The sequence below is a fragment of the Garra rufa genome, chromosome 14 (genome assembly GCF_049309525.1).
Source record: "Garra rufa chromosome 14, GarRuf1.0, whole genome shotgun sequence".
Taxonomy (NCBI): domain Eukaryota; kingdom Metazoa; phylum Chordata; class Actinopteri; order Cypriniformes; family Cyprinidae; genus Garra; species Garra rufa.
The window spans coordinates 16,218,910-16,238,691 of NC_133374.1; the positions used below are offsets into that span (position 1 = coordinate 16,218,910).

Below are 19,782 nucleotides of genomic sequence, written 5' to 3' on the forward strand. Positions count from 1 at the left end.
TCAATTGCTTAAACACATTTCTTGAAATTATGCCTCTTATTTGCGAAACTCTAAACACAAATCCACAACTCCTACAGTAACTCATTTCCCCAAACTTCCTATATTGAGGTCAAAATGAAGCTCTCCACTCAAAACAATTCAATCTTGCTGAAAAACCAAACTTTGCTTTCAGACATGACACACAAATCCTCAAAAACAAACACACTACAACACAGTTTTACACACTGATGAGATAAATTCAAAACAATACTACAAAAACAATACAAATAAAAAACTTTTCACATGATGAACACAACAAATCTATTCCTTTGCAAGTGTTTTATTCCTTAATTTAATGTACTGTAGAGTACAGTACAAAACAGCAAAAAACAACAAAATAATTATTCGGCCCAGCATCCTGTCTTTGGTCTGGGACAGGCCAAAGAACCTCTTCAGCATTACAGGCTAAATTAGCCCTGGCCAGGCAGCAGGGGTAAAATCCTCTTGCATGCCTGATCCAACCCTGGCACTCATCAACTAAAATATATGAGACTGCTCGTCTTCTTGCCCTTGCTCTTCCTCTGTCTCTTCCATGTTGTTGTCGTCATCGTCCTCCTTCTCCTCCTCCTCTTCCTCTTTCACCTCCTACTCTTCCTCTTCAAAATTACACATTACTGTATGTGGGATATTGATTGAAAAAGACTGGATAGGATTCACAGTTACACTTGTACTAGTGGTCTGACAAAAAATAAAAAAATAAAATAAAAGCACACAACGTCATTGTGCCCATATTTCTTTTTTTTCTGTTTCACAAAGGTGAAAATAAAAATAAGAAAGTCCACTGTCAGAATTTGTAACTCCTGTGTTGTCCTCTGTCTATATGCTTTCCAATGGAAGGTTCATGAGATGTACCTTTGATCTATTTCAGAGAACTGCTTTATCATTGGTTGATCTATATTATCTTCATTAGTGAAAGTCAAGATTCACTTGAATAATTCATGGCAAATTTACAAAAAGTCTAATAGAAATGTGTAGAATATATGATTGACAGTTTAGGACAACTAGATCAAAAAATTTGCATTTAGGTAATGATTTATACGATGAGCTAATGACTTGATGTTTTGAGGGGTAAGACTATTGCACAGAGAACTACAGTATATAATACATTTTGAGCAACATGACAATAGCAACTGAAACTGCACAAATGTATATTTCATTTCTGATCTGAGAAATGCACCAAAGTGACTGAGAAAAACTTTTATCCTTTTATCTCCATCGAAGGTTCTGACTGGTGTGTGCTAAATTTTGACTCCTAGTGTTTCCAGTTGGGTAATTGTGTGCTAATTGAGCTCAAACTTCGCAGACTTGAGTGAACAATATTGAATGCTTGTGCTTTCTAAATGACCTCATGGTGTAAGCACTGAGAAATGTAGGGATTTGTGTGTAGAGTTTTGAAGTAACAGTTCACCAAATATAACTCATGTGTCAAAGCAGGGAATAGTGTTTATAGTTTAGGGAAATGGGTGTGCTTTTTCAAAAATGGCGTTATAGTTTTGAAATTTTAGTTCAAAAGACTGGTTATAGTGTTTTAGCAATTGAGAAAAACTGTAATACTAGTACGATCGCTATAGATTGTCCCAGAACTAGCTGTGCTGCAGTAATTAGGCATATCGACAGGTGTCAAGCTGAGTGGATCAATGCAAAGGGCCATTTAGCGTGTGATGGTTATCTGTGAATCAGCTCCGTACAAGAAGCTTCTAGATGTGACTAAAGCATAATTGAATTGTTTTCATAGTGAGCTTATCCGAGACGATTATCTACAGGAGCTTTGCAAGAGAAAGTAACGCTGCAAAAATTATTTTCTTAATCATTTTGTCTTGCTTTTCATTTTAGAAAAATATTTTTAAACCACCTAGACGTGACTGAAGCATAATTGAATTGTTTTCAAAGTGAGCTTATCTGAGGTAATTATTTTAAGAGCTTTGTTAGAGAAAGAGACACACTTATTTTCATAATATTTTGTTGTTTTCCATCTTTAAAACAAAAACATACTTAAATCCTAAAAGGGATCATAAAAAGTGCATGTTATTTGGTACGGTTTTTATTTAGTACTGACCAGAATAAGATATTTCACATAAAAGAGGATTACATTTAGTCCACAAGAGAAAATAATAGTTAAATTTATAAAAACGACCATGTTCAAAAGTTTACATACGCCTAATTCTCAAGACTGCATTGTTACCTGAATGATCCACAGCTGTGTTTTTTTTGTTTAGTGATGGCTGTTTATGAGTATCATGTTTGTCCTGAATAGTCAAACTGCCCGCTGTTCTTCAGAAAAATCCTTCTTTGGTTTTTCAGCATTTTTGTGTATTTGAACCCTTTCCAACAATGACTGTATGATTTTAAAGTGATCCATCTTTTCACACTGAGGACAACTGAGGAACACATATTCAACTATTAGAGAAGGACCAAATGCTCACTGATGCTTCAGAAGGAGAAACAATGCATGAAGAGCTGGGGGTGAAAACTTTTGAACAGAATGAAGATGTGTACATTTTTATTTTTTATTTTGCCTAAATATTATATATTTTTCCTTTAGTACTGCCCTTCAGAAGCCTAAGAAGATACTGTCATGTTTCCCAGAAGACAAAATAAGTTAAATTTACCCTGATCTTCAAATTCAAAAATACATTGTTTTTTCCTTCTGGAGCATCAGTGAGGATTTAAACTTTCTGTAATAGTTGCATATGAGTTGCCCTCAGTTGTTCTCAGTGTGAAAAACCTATCTCAAAATCATACAGCCATTGTTTGGAAAGGGTTCAAATACATAAAAATGCTGAGAAACCAAAGAATTTGTGGGACCTGAAGGATTTTTTTCTGAAGAACAGCAGGCAGTTTAACTCTTCAGGACAAACAAGGGACTCATGAACAACTATGGCTAAACAAAAAACACAGCTGTGGATCATTCAGGTAACAAAACAGTATTAAGAATCAAGTGTATGTAAACTTTTGAACATTTTTATAAATGCAACTATTATTTTTTCTTGTTGACTATAAGTAAACATCTTTTACGTGAAATATCTTATTCAGGTCAGTACTGAATAAAAAAAATAACATGCATTTTGCATGATCCCTCTTATTTTGGTAAAAATAATTAACATTTTGCAGATTCTGTAAGGTGTATGTAAACTTTTGACCTCAACTGTATATATATGTATTGCTCAAGTACTCAAGGTTTAAGAATGCTGAGACACTTGAAAGGAAAACAGGTCAAAAATATATTTTTTGCAGTGCTTCTCTTGAATCTCTCAAAAGGTCAACAGAACTCTTCTGTCTGTGTGTATAAGAGTGTGTCACCATTTCCAGCTCCTCCAGTCCGTCTCCCTCTCCTGCTGTGCTGCTGAAGCTGCTGGTGCTGGAGGAGGATCGGGAGATAGAGATATTAGCTCTGCCGCTACACTCTTTCAGCTTCACAAATGGCCTGCGGGACCAAACCAAAAGGACAGAGATTACACAACAGAGATCCACTTTTTTTTTTACTGAAGAACTATGAAGAACACCATGAAGAAGACACTTTCACATTCATTGCTAAAAGTGAAGGTGCTGAAAAAGATTTAAAAATAAAGCAAGACTACATATCTGAGTCATTAAAGGTCAAAACACTCCAAGCTGGCACTCACATCTGCTGTACCTGGGGAACTGAAACCAAGAACCTGTATTGAAACCCACCTTTCTTTATTTGGGCAAATCTCTGGTGAACTCGGATTAGATGATGTCTCTGACCTCACTTCCTGTGAGTGCGGTAACACGTCTGCTTTTTGGTCACTAGAACAACACAGAAAACAGTTTATTAGTGCGTTTCTGAAATACTAAGCTGACTTTCACAGACAAACACAACATTTTCAGTATCACATGAGTGTCACATGACATTTTCAGAAATCAATCAGGCCCACAGTGTACACATTTCGTCTTTTGCACATTGTTTTATGTATAAATACATATACACTACCAGTCAAAAGTCTTTGAACAGTAAGAGCTTTTTAAAAAACATCTCTTCTGCTCACCAAGCCTGCATTTATTTGATCCAAAGTACAGCAAAAACAGTAAAATATTGAAATAACTGTTTTCTATTTGAATATATTTTAAAATGTAATTTATTTCTGTGATTTCAAAGATATTTTTAAGAGGGTCCTTTTAATTGATGATAAAGACATTTATACTGTTTACAAAAGATTTCTATTTTAGATAAATGCTGTTTTTCTGAACTTTCTATTTATCAAAGAAAAACTTCTATTCAGCTGTTTTCAACATAATGTTTTTTGAGTAGCAAATCAGCATTTTAGAATGATTTCTGAAGGATCATGTGACTGGAGTAATGGTGTTAAAATTCAGCTTTGAAATCACAGGAATACATTACGTTTTAAAATATATTCAAATAGAATATTTATAGCAATTATTTTAAATGGTAAAAATATTTCAAAATGTTACTGTTTTTGCTGTACTTTGGATAAACTTTGGGCTTGGTGAACATAAGAGACTTCTTTAGAAACATTAAAAAGTCTTACTGTTCAAAAACATTTGACTGGTGTATATGTATATGAAATATAAATGTATAAAATTGTGTGTATTTTTGAATACCTTCGAGTTGGATGTTTCTCAGTAGGGCTCTCTGTGCTGGAGTGCAGTCTGGGGAACAGACCAGAGCGCCGCTTTACTGGACTCTTTAATGGAGACTTTGCAGACAGAACTGGAGGCTGATAAACACAAACACACAAAGATCAGCTCATGCACTGCTGCAATCTTATAATAATGATAAACAATTGATCAGTTTATGTTTATACACTGGATAAGATAAGAATTGACTCTGAATAAATGAAAGTAATAGAATAATGGAAGTACAGTGAAGGTGCTCTTGGTGCACTCCATGCTGTTCTGCTGGAGTCCTCCACCGCTGACGCTAGACGGGACCCCTGCTGTCACTCCAGGACTCTTGTGTTTATGAGTCACCATCGTCTCCATGGAGTGGCTCCTCACACGCATGGCCCTCTGACAGAGACACAGACAGAGAAGAGAGGAACAGAAAACACATCTAAAGGTCAAAACAAAATGATCAATTTTTCTTTTATGCCAACAAATCATTAGGATATTAAGTAAAGATCATGTTTCATGAAGATATTTTGTAAATTTCCTACTGGACATATATAAAAACTTAATTTTTGATTAGTAATATGCATTGGTAAGAACTTGAATTGGACACTTTTAAAGGCGATTTTTTTTTGCACCCTCAGATTCCAGATTTCAAATAGTTGTATCTCGGCCAAATATTGTATCCTAACAGAAACATAATCATCCTAAACCATACATCAATGATTTTTAATGTTTTAATGTATTTCCTTTATGACATATTTTTATTTATTTGTTTATAGTAGCCCTAAAACTACCCATAATGATGATGAATTGAAAAACTGCTAGGAAACCTGAATTGTATCACCGCGAATAACCAGTAGGTGGGGCTATACACCAGCTTTTTGCTAAAGCCAAAGGTCAAACAAAGGGTAGAAAACAGTATTCTATTCTAATCCTCAGTGTTTTACTTCTATATTTATTTTTTATATATCACATTTATATTTTTGCTTGTAAATGTACAAACTTGGCCACTTAAAGGAGAAGTTCACTTCCAGAACAAAAATTTACAGATAATGTGCTCACCCTCTTGTCATCCAAGATGCTCATGTCTTTCTTTCTTTAGTCGTAAAGAAATTATGTTTTTTGAGAAAAAACAATTAGGAATGTTCTCCATATAGTGGACTACTATGGTGCCTGTGAATTTGAATTTCCAAAATGCAGTTTAAATGCAGCTTAAAAAGGGCTCTATTCAATCCTAGCTGAGGAAGGATGGACTTACTAGCAAAACGATTAGTTAATTATTTACACTTTATATACTTTTTTTTTAACCTCAAACGCTCATCTTGTCTAGCTCTGTGTGAATTCTGTGTATTCCGGTTCAAGACAGTTAGGGTATGTCAAAAAAACTCCCATCTCATTTTCTCCTCCAACTTCAAAATTGTCATACATCGCTGTTTTACCTTTTTTGTAAAGGGTGTTTGACCCTTACTGCGAGTTCACTTTGTAAACACTGGGTCGGTACTTCTGCAGCGATGTAGGACGACTTTAAAGTTGGAAGAGTTTTTCGACATACCCTAACTGTCTTTAACCGGAATACACAGTGTTCACGCAGAGCTAGACAAGACGAGCGTTTGAGGTTAAAAAATATTTAAATTGTACATTTTCTTTTTAGAAAATAATTGATTGTTTCGCTAGATAAGACCCTTCTTCCTCGGCTGGGATTGTTTAGAGCCCTTTGAAGCTGGATTTAAACTGCATTTTGGAAGTTCAAACTCATGGGCACCATAGAAGTCCACTATATGGAGAGAAATCCTGAAATGTTTTCCTCAAAAAACATAATTTCTTCATGACTGAAGAAACACAAGAACATTGATGACAAGGAGGTGGGTAAATTATCTGTAAGTTCTTGTTCTGAAAGTGAACTTCTTCTTCTTAAAAAAAAAAAAACAGATTTAAAAATGTAAATAATATAATAATATAATATAATATAATATAATAATTATTTTAAAATGATAAAATGTTACCCTTTAAAACCGCATTTAAACTAGTTTAAATAAATAAATCTGGGAGTCTTGTGTTGTTGTAAAGATGTTTAATGTGTTGTTTCATGTGCACTGGTCATCTGCATCAGTTCAGTTTGGTAATAATACACAGTCACGGCTGCTACACAAATCAGCACTGCAGTATATGTGTGTGTCTGCAAACCACCCCACACACACCTCCACCCTGCCTGAAAACACCCACACGTGTTAAAATCATGCATATGGTCACTAACATACACACAGGCCTTCTGAGAGCTTAGTCCAGAGCAGCTCAGTTTATATACATTTTAATATCTAGTCAAAGAATCACATGCACACAAACAGAAAGACAAACAGGTGAACAGGAAAAGTTTTAGCAGTACCATTAATGTGTACCATTTATGTGTACCAATGTGTCCTACACAAAAATTACTCTCAAAAGCATTACTGTTCAAAAGTTTGGGGTCAGTAATGCTTTTTAGCTTAACAAAACAGCATTTATTTGATTAAAAAAATATTTCAAGTTAAGTTTGTGTTAACTGTCACTTTTTTAATTTAATAAATCTTTGCTGAATAAAAGTATTCATTCCTTAAAAAATGTGATTGGTAGTAGTTGGTAGCCAGGATTTTTAATGTTTTTTTAAGAAGTCTCTTCTGCTCACCTAGCCTGCATTTATTTGATCCAAAGTACAGCAAAACAGTACAATTTTGAAATATTTTGACTTTTTTAAACAAATGTTTTCTATTTGAATGTATTTTCAAATGTAATTTATTCCTGTGATTTCAAAGCTGAATTTCAGCATCATTCTAATATTCTGATTTGCTGTTTATTTAATATAACATGCTGCTAACATTTAATATTATTATTATTATTATTATTAAAATGAAAAGAGCTGAGTAGAATTTTTTCAGGTTTCTTTGATGAATAGAAAGTTCAGAAGAACAGCCTTTATCTGAAATTGGAATCTTTTGAATGCTGTTCTTCTGAACTTTCTATTCATCAAAGAAACCTGAAAAAAAATCTACTCATCTGTTTTCAACATAATAATTCTAAAAAATGTTTTTTGAGCAGCAAATCAGCATATTATGATGATTTCTGAAGGATCTTGTGACACTGAAGACAACAGTAATGATGCTGAAAATTTAGCTTTGATCACAGGAATTAATTACATTTTACAATACATTCCAATAGAAAGCAGTTATTTAAATAGTAAAAATATTTCACAATGTTACTGCTTTTCCTGTATTTAGGATCAAATAAAAACAGGCCTGGTGAGCAGAAGAGAATTCTTAAAAAAAAACAAAAACATTACAAATCCTACTGTTCAAAAACTTTTGACTGAGAAGAAACTGAGAATTCTTATCTAAATAGAACAAATCTAAAGATCATTCAGTAAAATCTTCAGGTGGGTTTTAAGTAGTCAAGGACAAGACATCTCACCTTAAACGACTCCAGCAGCCCTCCATGACCTCCATTCTCTAGCTTTTCTTCATCTGTAGCTGAGCCCAGTCCTACTGTGGCCTGTGTCTGTCTGTGCAGTTCATCGTGAAGGTTATCTAACAGTGCTGCCCGTGTCCTCTCCTGTCAAACACACACACATACAAACAGAACAACAGACAATGACGCAGATAGACTAATTAAAGCAATAGTTCACCTCAAAATGAAAGATTATTCCTTCAAATAAATAGTTTATACTATAGTGAGTCCTGTATTTTCCTCACCTCTAGTTTGGCAAACTTGTCTGACTTGCAGCATGCATTTTCTGCGTTGATTAATTTTGTCAGCAGAAATTCCCGGAACTCTGGACCCTGGGAAAGAGTTGATCTCCATCATCTTACTGTACGATACAAATCATCATCTACAACATTTAATTGAAGCAATCTTCTATATTACCTTCTTAAAGACCGCAGGGTTTGGAAGTGGGGGGCCGAATGGAGGGACATCCTCTCGCGCTGTGACAGACACCTGTGAACGCCGATCGATATCTCGGATCAGTGGGATTGATGGGGTTGATGGAGTAATTCAGTTAGGTCTTTGACAAACCTTGTATGTGGTGTGATCAGTGCAGGGGTTTTCTGCTTGCACTAACACATAGGCATGAAGGAAGTTGGATGCGATCATATCGGGAACGAATGGTGTGGGCTCTTCCTGGAACACGGCTGCGACAATGTCATTGCCAATGTGTCTCTTCCTTTGGAGCTGAGAGAATATGACACAAGAGGAAAATATTTATAAATATTTTGAATTGTAATGGATATGCCAACACATTTTAGCCTAGATAAACATACAGGCATTATTTTATAAATATTGAAAAATAAAATATTATAAATGTGTATAAAAATTGTTTTAGTTTATATTTACATTTTAGGACAATCATATATATAGTGTAAACTGTAGTATTTTTAATTAATTCTTTTTAAAGCTTAATTGTGAAGAAAATATTTTTCTTGTTGTTCAATGTTCTTGTTAATATAAAGGGAATATAAAATCCTTGACCAAAAATGAAGATAAAAAATAATCAATTATAATAAACAATTACATAATATTTAAATATTATATATTAATTTGACGTAAATGTAATTTAATTAAAATAATACATTTATTAAATTATTACATAAATATTAACTACACTTCTCCCCAATTATCATTTAATCTATATATTTTTTCTTATTTATTTCTTTAACCTTAAGGTTTAAGCTTAACACAAAATATTAATAATATCTGGATTTGTTTAGCCCACCTGCTGAATGTCTCCTTCTGTAAAGGGGAGTTTTGTGGAAACGTGAAACATGATTTCTCTCTGACGGAACGTGGTATAGACAGACTCAGATCCCGTCTGCCCATGAGACACATCCAGACCGCCTCTGAACCTGAGCGGCACAATATTACACACACCAGATAAATTAGTTCTGCAGAAGCGCTGCTTAGGCAGCTCAATCTGATTACCGCCAGTCAAAATCACTCACAATGAGAAAATTAAATAAATTATTCACAAATGGATTCTTTGAATATCGTTCAATATTAAAACAGGCCTTTTATGTGTGAGCAGGTGACCCCTGGCAGCAATTTTCTGAGCTTAATCTCCATTTCTCACCCTTTGAAATCCTGCAGTTCAATATTGTCTCCTAAAACACTGAGGAATTCAGCAAAAGCTGACGTCTCCTCATTGTTCCCAAACAGCTCTTCCTCTGTCGTCTGATGTGAAGAGACAACACCAGTGGGAAACCAAAAAAAGAGAGAGAACTTTAGTAAAAGTATGTACAATGAAGACAACAACTGAATACTCAAGACTCTCACCTGACCAAACTTCTGATAGATGACTCCGAACTTAAAAGTGTTGTTCACTTCGTGCTCATCAAAACTGACGATCAGTTGCGAGGCCTTGGGCGAGAGAAAACAGAAAGTGAGCGAAGGCGCCTGCAGGGGTAAATATGTGTGTCAGTGCCTTTCCATAATTCAGGCGTTTGTGTTTGCCATGCCTGACAGACCATGCAAAGCCTTGAGATGGTCAAGGCTCCTCTCAAACACTGTGTGTTTCAGACAAGCCAGGAAATGTAAAGCAGATGGATTTGTGACTCCCCTGGAGCACGGGAACATATTAAATTCAGATGACTTGGGTACCAGGGTGAAACGGAGCAAAGCCCAGCCCTATTTCACCCCGACGCCTGGAGTAGGTAAGTCACAGATGGAATGAGAATCACAGAAATGCTCACCCTAGGGTAGAGGACGGGGTTGAACTTCAGACCCGTGACGTCGTCGCAGAGCAGCTGAAATACACGAAACACATCTGATGTGAACATCTCACATCTTTTGAGTGGATTGAGGGAAGGTCAAAAGAGGTCTGCTAAGTACTTGATGTCTTGAGAGACTTTGCCAAAGAGACTTTTTTGACAATTTGTGTTCTTATACACTTTAAAAGTTTGACTGCAGACCTACATAATATAATTGTAGTCTATTAAGATGCCTTTGTCTGGATGATGTTCGGATCCTAGTAGCTTTCACTGCCTATGATGTCCTATGAAAGAATACATAAATGCCAAGTTCTGTCATGAAACTCTAGATGGCGCAGGCTAATGGGTTGTTAATGCAAACTGATGATATTCACAGCAACTACACATAAACTACTTGGAGCAAGCTGACTGGTTCATGTTGCATACGCAGCCAATGAGCTTACTGCTTTACATTTAAATGGCTGGTTAAAATTCACTCAAGCATTTCGCAGAGCGCTATCAGAATTTCTCTACAGCCTTCCACCTCCCTAGCTCCACCTGTATAGATCATCAGCTCCTGCATCAGCAGCACCACTTGCATGTGTTATGGTACTCTCCTGAACGTGCGTCAAAGAAATTGTTGCAGGGTTTGTACAAATTGTTTAGAGAACAAGAATCTGCAAAGTTGGCAGTTGTTTGGTCACTGCATCATTCTTATTTATTTGAGTTATTTAATAGCTAATACACACCTTGGCTATTTGTGGTACACTTGGTAGTTGAAGGAGGCCTTCAAGTGGGATTCGCTCATGAAGGGTCTTTGTTTTTGACCTAGAAAATGACATAAAAACAAACGCTCACCTGTCTGTGATGACATAGGCCTACCTAGCAATAAACATACCAGAGTTTTAATATGTGCTGGACATTGCACCTGAGCATGATGCGGAGTGACTCCTGTCCATCTGCCTCCTCATACTTCAGAGACATGATGAGGTGTCCCATACTACTGGCTGTGCAGTAATAGTTCATGTGCTCCTGAGAAACAGAAACGTCATTTCACAGGTTTCGATATAGAGAGGTTCATTTTCCAACAAACTGAGTTTGCATTTTTATCACTCAAGTGTGGCTGTGTGTTGTTCCAGTCAAGCTCTCTGTGACACACAACTGATACCAAAAAGTGGCGTACAAACTGTTTGTTCAAAGAGGTGCCATCGCACCTCATATCCAAGTGTTATGAAGAACTGTGAGTGAATAGAGCAACAGGCACATGAGATATTTCCTCAGACAGGACACTTACTTTCAGCTAAAAGGGCATGTACTGGGCAAACATGTGGACTTATAGTATAAAAAATAAACATACTGTATTGTCAGCAGTAACAAATGAATCTTCACCTTGCCCAGAAAGTGTTTGCGATAAGCCCGCGAGATGCTGTTACACTCCAGCCTGTAGCCAAATCCTCCTCCTCCACCAGGACTCAGACCATCATCCTCCTCCTCACAGAAGCTGCTGTCTGAAGACGTGGGTGTCCCGACTGGAGCCTCGGGATCCTCAATCCAATATCCACCAAACTGAGGTAAAATGACCTGAGGGTAGGGGCCACCTTTCTCCAGGACCTGGACAACAAATATGAAGAAATAAAAGCTCAGTAAAGTCAAAAATGGTTTCAATTATATAATTCAAAAACATTTTATAATAATTTTTATGGTAAATCATTCACAAACCCTACAGATATGCAACTCATTTAGTTACTATGATTATGTAAATATACAGTTGAGGTCAAAAGATCCTTTTTTCACACTGAGGACAACAGCACTGCAGCACTCATATGCAACTATTACAGAAGGTGTAAACATTAACTGATGCTCCAGAAGAAAACACAATGCATCAAGAGCTGGGGGGTGAAAACTTTTTGAATTTGAATATCAGGGAAAATTTGTGTTATTTTGTCTTCTGGGGAACATGTTAAGTATGTTCCGTAGCTTCTGAAGGGTAGTACTAAATAAAAAAAATGATATTTAGGCAAAATAAGAAAAATGTACACATCTTCATTCTGTTCAAAAGTTTTCACCCTGTCTCTTAATGCATTTTTTTTTCTTCTGGAGCATCAGTGATCATTTGAACCTTCTGTAATAGTTGCATATGAGTCCCTAAGTTGTCCCCAGTGTGAAAAGATGGATCTCAAAATCATACAGTCATTGTTGGAAAGGGTTCAAATACACAAAAATGCAGTGGGACCTGAACGATTTTTTTCTGAAGAACAGCGGGCAGTTTATCTGATCAGGACAAACAAGGGACTCATGAACAACTATCACTAAACAAAACAAAACAAAAATCAAGTGCATGTAAACTTTTGAACAGGGTCATTTTTATAAATGCAACTATTATTTTCTCTTGCGGACTACATGTAAAAGTTGTTTATGTGAAATATCTCATTCAGGTCAGTACTAAATAAAAAAATAACATGCATTTTGTACGATCCCTCTTAACATAATTAACATTTTGCAATTTCTGTGAGGTGTATGTAAACTTTTGACCTCAACTGTATCTTATTTTTATGGCTATTGGCAAGCTATTAAATTATGAAAAAACAAATAGCACAGTGTATGAGAGTTGTTGCCAGGGACAACAGTTTAGCAATCATTATATAAACAGCCACATGCAGTGATTAACCAATCAGAATCAAGTATTCCAAAGAGGCGTATAATAAATAGGGACACTGTTCGCTCAGTCCTAAAACACTTGAATATGATGAAAAGTCTCTTGTGATAAATTGCTAACACAAGTGCAAAATAATGTAGAGTACATAGAATGAGGCTTGATTTTTATTGTTTAATTTGTGCTCTTGTGTGTTTAGAAGTGTTTGTGTGTGTGTTTTTGTGGACTCACATCCTCAATCCGGGGGTAAGGGATGTAGTCATCCTGAAGGAGAGAAAAAGAAATTTAATCATACCATAACACCAAAAAGTCAACCACATATAAGCCTACCATGGTCTGTTTTATTGCAATGAAAAGTCCCAAGAGCAGGACAGAGCAATAATATCTACGACAGAATATGACTGATTCAAAAAAAAAAGAAAAAGAAAAAACGAAATAATGGCAACAGCAGCAGCAAAAAAGGCATCTGATTATTCTCAGCTTGCATTTCAATAATCATATATGAAATATAAAGGTTTTTCAGTGTGCTTTTGGACTCTCTGTCAGCATCTAAAGGCCATCATCACTGACCTTTACATCACTAAATATAAAAAGTTCTTCAAAATGATTGATGTTGATTGATGCTGTATAACTCAAGACTGTGGCTGATGTTTATCAGAATATTATTAGAGAAGAAAACACCCCACTCACAAACATGCACTTACAGACACAATACACACTTTCAGAATACCAGCCAAACCTTGTTTTTCTTAGTCTCCTCAGTTTTGGGAATCTGGCGTGTCCAGGTAAGCGGAAGAGAGCGAAAAGAGGAAGAATAAATGACAAACTAGAACATTAAACCAAATGTAGTCAAATGAGCTCCCAAATAAAACAGCTCTGTTTACAGTCAATAAAGCTTTTAGAACGTCTTTGTCCTTTTTTTTTCATTTAGTTTTTCTCTTTATGACTATGGTAGCTAATATCAAGTTAATTTGTCAAATCTGTGTTTACCATGATAAATTGTTTCCACATGACAGATAAATAAAGGCAGAAGGTTTTGTTTACTTGGAAACATTTATCATGTTTGTTGCGAATCTCTACATCTGAACGTTGCAACACTTATAACAATTATCTGTAACATATGGAAAAACTAAACTTGCTATTTGTCTTGCAATTTTGACTTTATAACTTGCGAGATATAAAGTCGCAATTCTGAAAAATAAAGAATAACAAGATATAAATTCAATTGCAAGTTATAAAGTTATTACATTCAAACTTTTCTCAAAATTGTGAGTTATAAAGTAAAAATTTCAAAATATAGTTGCAATTCTGAGATATAAACTCACAATTTTGATTTTTTTCTCAGAATTGTGATATAAATCTGCAATTGCATGTTGTAAAGTCAGAATTGCGAGACAAGATGAAAATTCTGAACAATAAAGTCGCTATTGTGAGTTATAGTCAGAATTGCTGGACAAATTCGCAATTCTAAAAAATAGTCAGAATGTTGAGAAATAAAGTCAGAATTGCGAGATATAAACTCATAATTACGACCTTTTTTCTCAGAAATGTGATATAAACTTGCAATTGCATGTTATAAAGTCAGAATTGCTAAACAAATGTACAATTCTAAAAAATATAGTCAGAATTCTGAGAAATAAAGTCAGAATTGAGATACAAACACTTGCGAGACAGAGGCCTGGTTTCACAGACAGGGCTTATTCTAAACCAGGATTAGACCATAGTTCAATTAGGACATTTTAGTAATTTTTTATAAATGTGCCTTAGAAAAAAATATTACTGTATCATCTTGAGACAAAACAAGGGCACTGCTATAGTTTAAGATCAGTCAGTGCAAGTTTCTTTAAGTTGAAACAGCTCAGACTTACATTTTAGTCTGAAACTAGGCTTAAGCCTTGTCTGTGAAACCGGGGGATAAACTCACAATTAAAAGGTTTTTCTCTGAATTGTGTGATATAGTCGCAATTGCATAGCCTGGAAAAAATCCAGACCCTAATCTATTAAGATTAAGGGTCTGGCATCGAGCAATGAAAAGGGCCTAACTCGAGGGGCGGCACCAAGCATGCATTTGAAACTCTCACTGCACGCAATTGGATAACGCCACGACCAATCACAACAATACACAGTGTGCCCCATACGCTTAGCTACCAGCGGAGCTAACTGATAGATTAAACTCTTGACGTATCCAGTCGGCAAAACAGCAAAAACGTCCTTCTTGCAAAGGGACGATTCGAGCGCGGTTTTCTGTTCCTCTTTTATATGAAAAGCCAAGTCTAACTCGTTCATTGTAGCGGCCAAAGCCGTTTCAAACAACTGGCGTTCATCTGTAGCCATCTTTCAATGTTTACTAAATGATTCCGGACGCCGCAGCGCTGTCGTCATCAGCTTAGCTCGCCTCTGGCCCGCCTACATCAGATACACCGATTTGATTGGTTCCCAGAACTGCTTACGTAATGCAGTAACGTGCATCGTTGCTCGATGCCAGAGTGTCTTGCAGAGACAATTCAAATTGTGCTCTCGTGAGACCTCTGGATTTCCAGGGTAGCAATTGCGAGTTATAAAGTCAGAATTGTGAGACAAATTTGCAATTCTTAGAAATAAATTCAGAATTGCCAAAAAAAAACTTGCAATTGTGAGTTATAAAATCAAAATTGCGAAACATAAACTCGTAATTCTGAGAAATAAAGTCACAATTCTGAATTGCGAGATATAAATGTGCAATGTGTGATTTTTTTTCTTCAGAATTGCGAGTTTATATCTCGCAATTTTGACTTTCTAGTTTTTAAATACATATTACATCAAATTAAAAATATGTTTTATCATATTTTATTCCTGTGTAATTCTTAAAGATTTGTGGGATTTTTTTCCCTTTCATAAATGTTAGGCATGAAATTTAATTATAAACTGAATAGAAAAAAGGAAAAGCTCAATTCCCTGGTCACTTTACACACTACAGAACTAGGGAGCTGACTCAGACACACCTTCATCTTTGATGAAAAACATCACAAGTGCATGTGATCCGTTGGAGAGAGAATTCAGCCCTTCAGATAAACCTTTCCATCGATCTGTCACTCATACTGAGGTCTGGACAAGAAGACCGAGGGCTTTAATACCACCCATGCTCTTGTCTCAACAAAGTATTGATCAGCTGATCTTTAGCTACCTGCTGCCCTTCATACACACTCTCACAACACACACATGATGACAACAACAACATCATGCTGCTGTTATATACCAGGTCAGTATGTCCTGTTCCCAGTCTTGCCCCTGTGGGGCTCCTAGCAAACCTCCACCCCAAGACCACCACAGAGAAAAGTGCTGGCTATATCAATGAGTTTGAAATGAGCTGGAATGTGTAATTATTCATTCAGAGTAATTGAGAACTGGTCCACTGGAGAGAGAACACTTAGCCAGCACTCAAGGGCAAAAAAATTGCTGTGATTATTATATTATTATACAGTAAAATGCTCTTCAGCTGAAGTACAAAGTTACTGGAGGAATACTGTTATTAGAGGAATCTGATTCTGAAGATGGACATGCACTTGTAAGATCATCTAAATGATGGAAGGAGTCTTACCTGCATCCTCTCCAGCATGTCGAAGAACTCCGCCGACTGGAAAAGAAACAGAATTTGAGACTTGTGGTGATATTTAAATCAAACCATTTTTTGTAAATTGTAGAATCAATAAATAAACAAGAGATTAATACATTAGGACACCTCGTATTGTTTTTACTAACTATTATTTTCTATACTGTAAAATAATAATAAAAACATCAAAACTTGCATTGCTGTTAAAATGCTGACCAATACCAAGAAATTATTTTCATGTTATGGTTGACAGCAGATATAGTAAATGGCAGAATAAAATTCTATACATTTTCTACACTAAAAAAAAGAAAAAAAATATTACTAATATGGAATCAATTTATTGAGCAGCCCTAATAAAACCCCCAAAAATAAAATAAAATAAAATAAAATAAACCTATAATCAATATGGTACAAATTTACTGAGCATCCCTAATAGAATCCCTAAAAATTTATAAAATAAAATAAAATAAAATTAAATTAAATTAAATTAAAAAAAAAATGTAAAGAAAAAAAAAATAAAATAAAAAACTCTTACTCTAATCAAACCCACCCACCAAAAACAAAACAAAACAAAACAAAGGCAATACGAAACCAATTTATTAAGCATTTCTAAGTGAAACCCAAAATATAAAAATAAAATAAAATAAACCTATAATCAATATGGAACAAATGTATTGTGCATCCCTAATAGAATACCTAAAAATTAATAAAATAAAATAAAATAAAATAAAATAAAATAAAATAAAATAAAATAAAATAAAATAAAATAAAATAAAATAAAATAAAATAAAATAAAATAAAATAAAATAATTAAAAGCTGAAATAAAATAAAATAATATGGAACCAATTTATTGAGCATCCCTATTCCAAACCCAAAATATACAGTACAAACTAAGAAAACACTTTTTACAGTTATTAAAACAGCAAAATAAGTACCTCAATCACTTTACAAAATATTCAAATACACTTAAAAAAAAGTGCTAAACTTCAACTTTAAACTTTAAGAATACTAAAATATACTAAATGTATTTAGTATGATGAAAAAACAAAATAGTTGCCACACTTTGTGTAGTCTCCAGCTCTGTTCACTCTAGCCATTCCCTCAGTCAACATGAGGTGCATCCTGGGATGCTTTTAAAACCATACTAAAGAAGTTCCCATGCGACTCTTAAGCCTACACACCCAACTCCCACAGCCTCACACAGCAAAGCCTGACTGTATCTAAAATCAAGTCAACAACTACAGACTTGTCCGCAATCCACATTTGTAGCGTTATATCATAAATATGGAATGTGATTTGGCTCAAGATAAACTCAACGCATGCTGAATGACATCAAATGACTCCTTCTCCATGCAGACAAAACAAACCATAATACTTCCTCACTCGAACCTTTACAGCTACATTTAATTTATGGCCTGTGCAACCATTAGGGCTTAATTATTAGTTATTTAAGAAAAGCAATAGAGGTTTAAAGCACAATTTGTAACCTAGACCTGCAGGGCTTAGAAACAAAACAACTCTCAGCTATTCTTGATCATTTTGTGCAATCTTTCTACCGAACCCACAGTCTCTTACCTTGACAGAGCACCCCTGCTAGTTAAGAGGCAGTCAAGCAGAAAAAAAATTCAAAATAGATCCCCTGGGATATTTAAGGATATTCCTATGATCGGACGGAGTGTAACAGATGCAAGTGGGACAGAACAAATGCAGATTGGTTAATGTTTAACCTGCCATGGATCCAAGGGCAACTCACTTTACAATGTCAACAGAGTAAAGCCCAGCTAAGACATATTTGCCCAAATAACTTTGAGGAACTGAGACCACAACATCAAAAAGGACGCGTGAGGGTAACTCCTTAATGCTAAAGAGGAACACATGGCCGAAAAAGGAACAATGGATGTGTATATTTTTGGGCTTTGAAAGTTTTGCAACATTAAGACCTTTTGACCTTTTTTGATTATATATTTGGATATTGACCTTGGTTTTGTTCCACAACCAAACAAAACTCATGAGTCAGCAGTCGTGAGCACATCAAATCAAATATAAAAACATAAGAGCTACATGATAAAAAATTCACATCGTCTTAAATTATGCCTCTAGTGTCATAGCAAGTTATAAAGAGCTTATCTACCACCACAACCTGTTAGTGCCACTGTTGTCTCAGATAAGATTAGCACCCCATCCAGGATCTTTGAAGCTTCATCCATATTACAATGAAGCATGCAATATATACAAATATTCTCAAGTAGACATAAAAAGTTGATTTTTAATAAAACACCATCACTATAATAAAATAAAAACCTATAACCAATGTGGAACCGATTACCATCCCTAAAACCCAAAATATATAGTACATACTATTTTTTTTACAGTTACAAAAATAAATAAATAAATAAATAAATTACTTTAAAAATACTAAAAAATACTTTAAAATAAAGAAATAAAGTAAAGACATAATATAAAAATGAAATAATTAAATTAAATTAAATTAAAACCTATAACCAATATGGAACCAATTTATTGAGCATCCCTAATCAAAACCCAAAATATACAGTATAAACTAAGAATTTTTTTAGTTATTAAAAAAAATAAATAAATAACTAAATTACTTTAAAAAATACTTTAAAATACTTTAAAATAAAATAAAATAAAATTAAATTAAAACCTATAACCAATATGGAACTAATTTATTGAGCATCCCTAATCAAAACCCAAAATATACAGTATAAGCTAAGAATTTTTTAAATATTAAAAAAATTAAATAAATAACTAAATTACTTTAAAAAATACTTTAAAATACTTTAAAATAAAATAAAATTAAATTAAAATATATAACCAATATGGCACCGATTTATTGAGCATCCCTAATCAAAACCCAAAATACAGTTTAAAGTAAGATTTTTAACAGTAATACAAAAAAAAAACTACGTAACTCAATTACTTTAGAAATACAAAAAATACTTTAAAATAAATAAAATAAAAACCTATAACAAATATGGAACCGATTTATTGAGCATCCCTGTTCAAAACCAAAAAATAAACAGTTTAAAGTAAGATTTTTTTACAGTAATACAGAAAAGCTAACTAAATAAATAACCAAATTACTTTTTAAAATACTAAAAAATACTTTAAAATAAAATAAAATAATTTATTGAGTATCCCTAATCAAAACCTAAAATATACAGTATAAAATACGATT

At 34.5% G+C, this 19,782-nt stretch overlaps 1 protein-coding gene across 7 annotated transcripts in view; it reads right to left on the reverse strand.

Annotated features, from left to right (window-relative positions):
• rap1gap2a (RAP1 GTPase activating protein 2a) overlaps nt 1–19,782 on the reverse strand; it is a 109,941-nt gene that overhangs the window by 5,131 nt on the left and 85,028 nt on the right. For 3 of the 7 annotated variants that reach the window (XM_073818436.1, XM_073818434.1, XM_073818437.1), the window contains 18 exons: nt 16,571–16,606; nt 13,733–13,765; nt 13,225–13,257; nt 11,730–11,951; nt 11,269–11,372; nt 11,090–11,168; nt 10,344–10,397; nt 9,928–10,011; nt 9,725–9,825; nt 9,371–9,500; nt 8,674–8,829; nt 8,524–8,595; nt 8,352–8,438; nt 8,071–8,211; nt 4,882–5,028; nt 4,621–4,736; nt 3,712–3,807; nt 3,340–3,463 (listed from right to left, as the gene is read on the reverse strand). In XM_073818436.1, the coding sequence (XP_073674537.1) occupies nt 3,340–3,463; nt 3,712–3,807; nt 4,621–4,736; nt 4,882–5,028; nt 8,071–8,211; nt 8,352–8,438; nt 8,524–8,595; nt 8,674–8,829; nt 9,371–9,500; nt 9,725–9,825; nt 9,928–10,011; nt 10,344–10,397; nt 11,090–11,168; nt 11,269–11,372; nt 11,730–11,951; nt 13,225–13,257; nt 13,733–13,765; nt 16,571–16,606 (1,815 nt within the window). Of the gene's footprint in view, nt 1–3,339; nt 3,464–3,711; nt 3,808–4,620; nt 4,737–4,881; nt 5,029–6,698; nt 6,839–8,070; nt 8,212–8,351; nt 8,439–8,523; nt 8,596–8,673; nt 8,830–9,370; nt 9,501–9,724; nt 9,826–9,927; nt 10,012–10,343; nt 10,398–11,089; nt 11,169–11,268; nt 11,373–11,729; nt 11,952–13,224; nt 13,258–13,732; nt 13,766–16,570; nt 16,607–19,782 lie in introns of those variants that run through there. The other 4 variants (XM_073818435.1, XM_073818438.1, XM_073818439.1 and 1 more) reach the window with 3 other exon arrangements.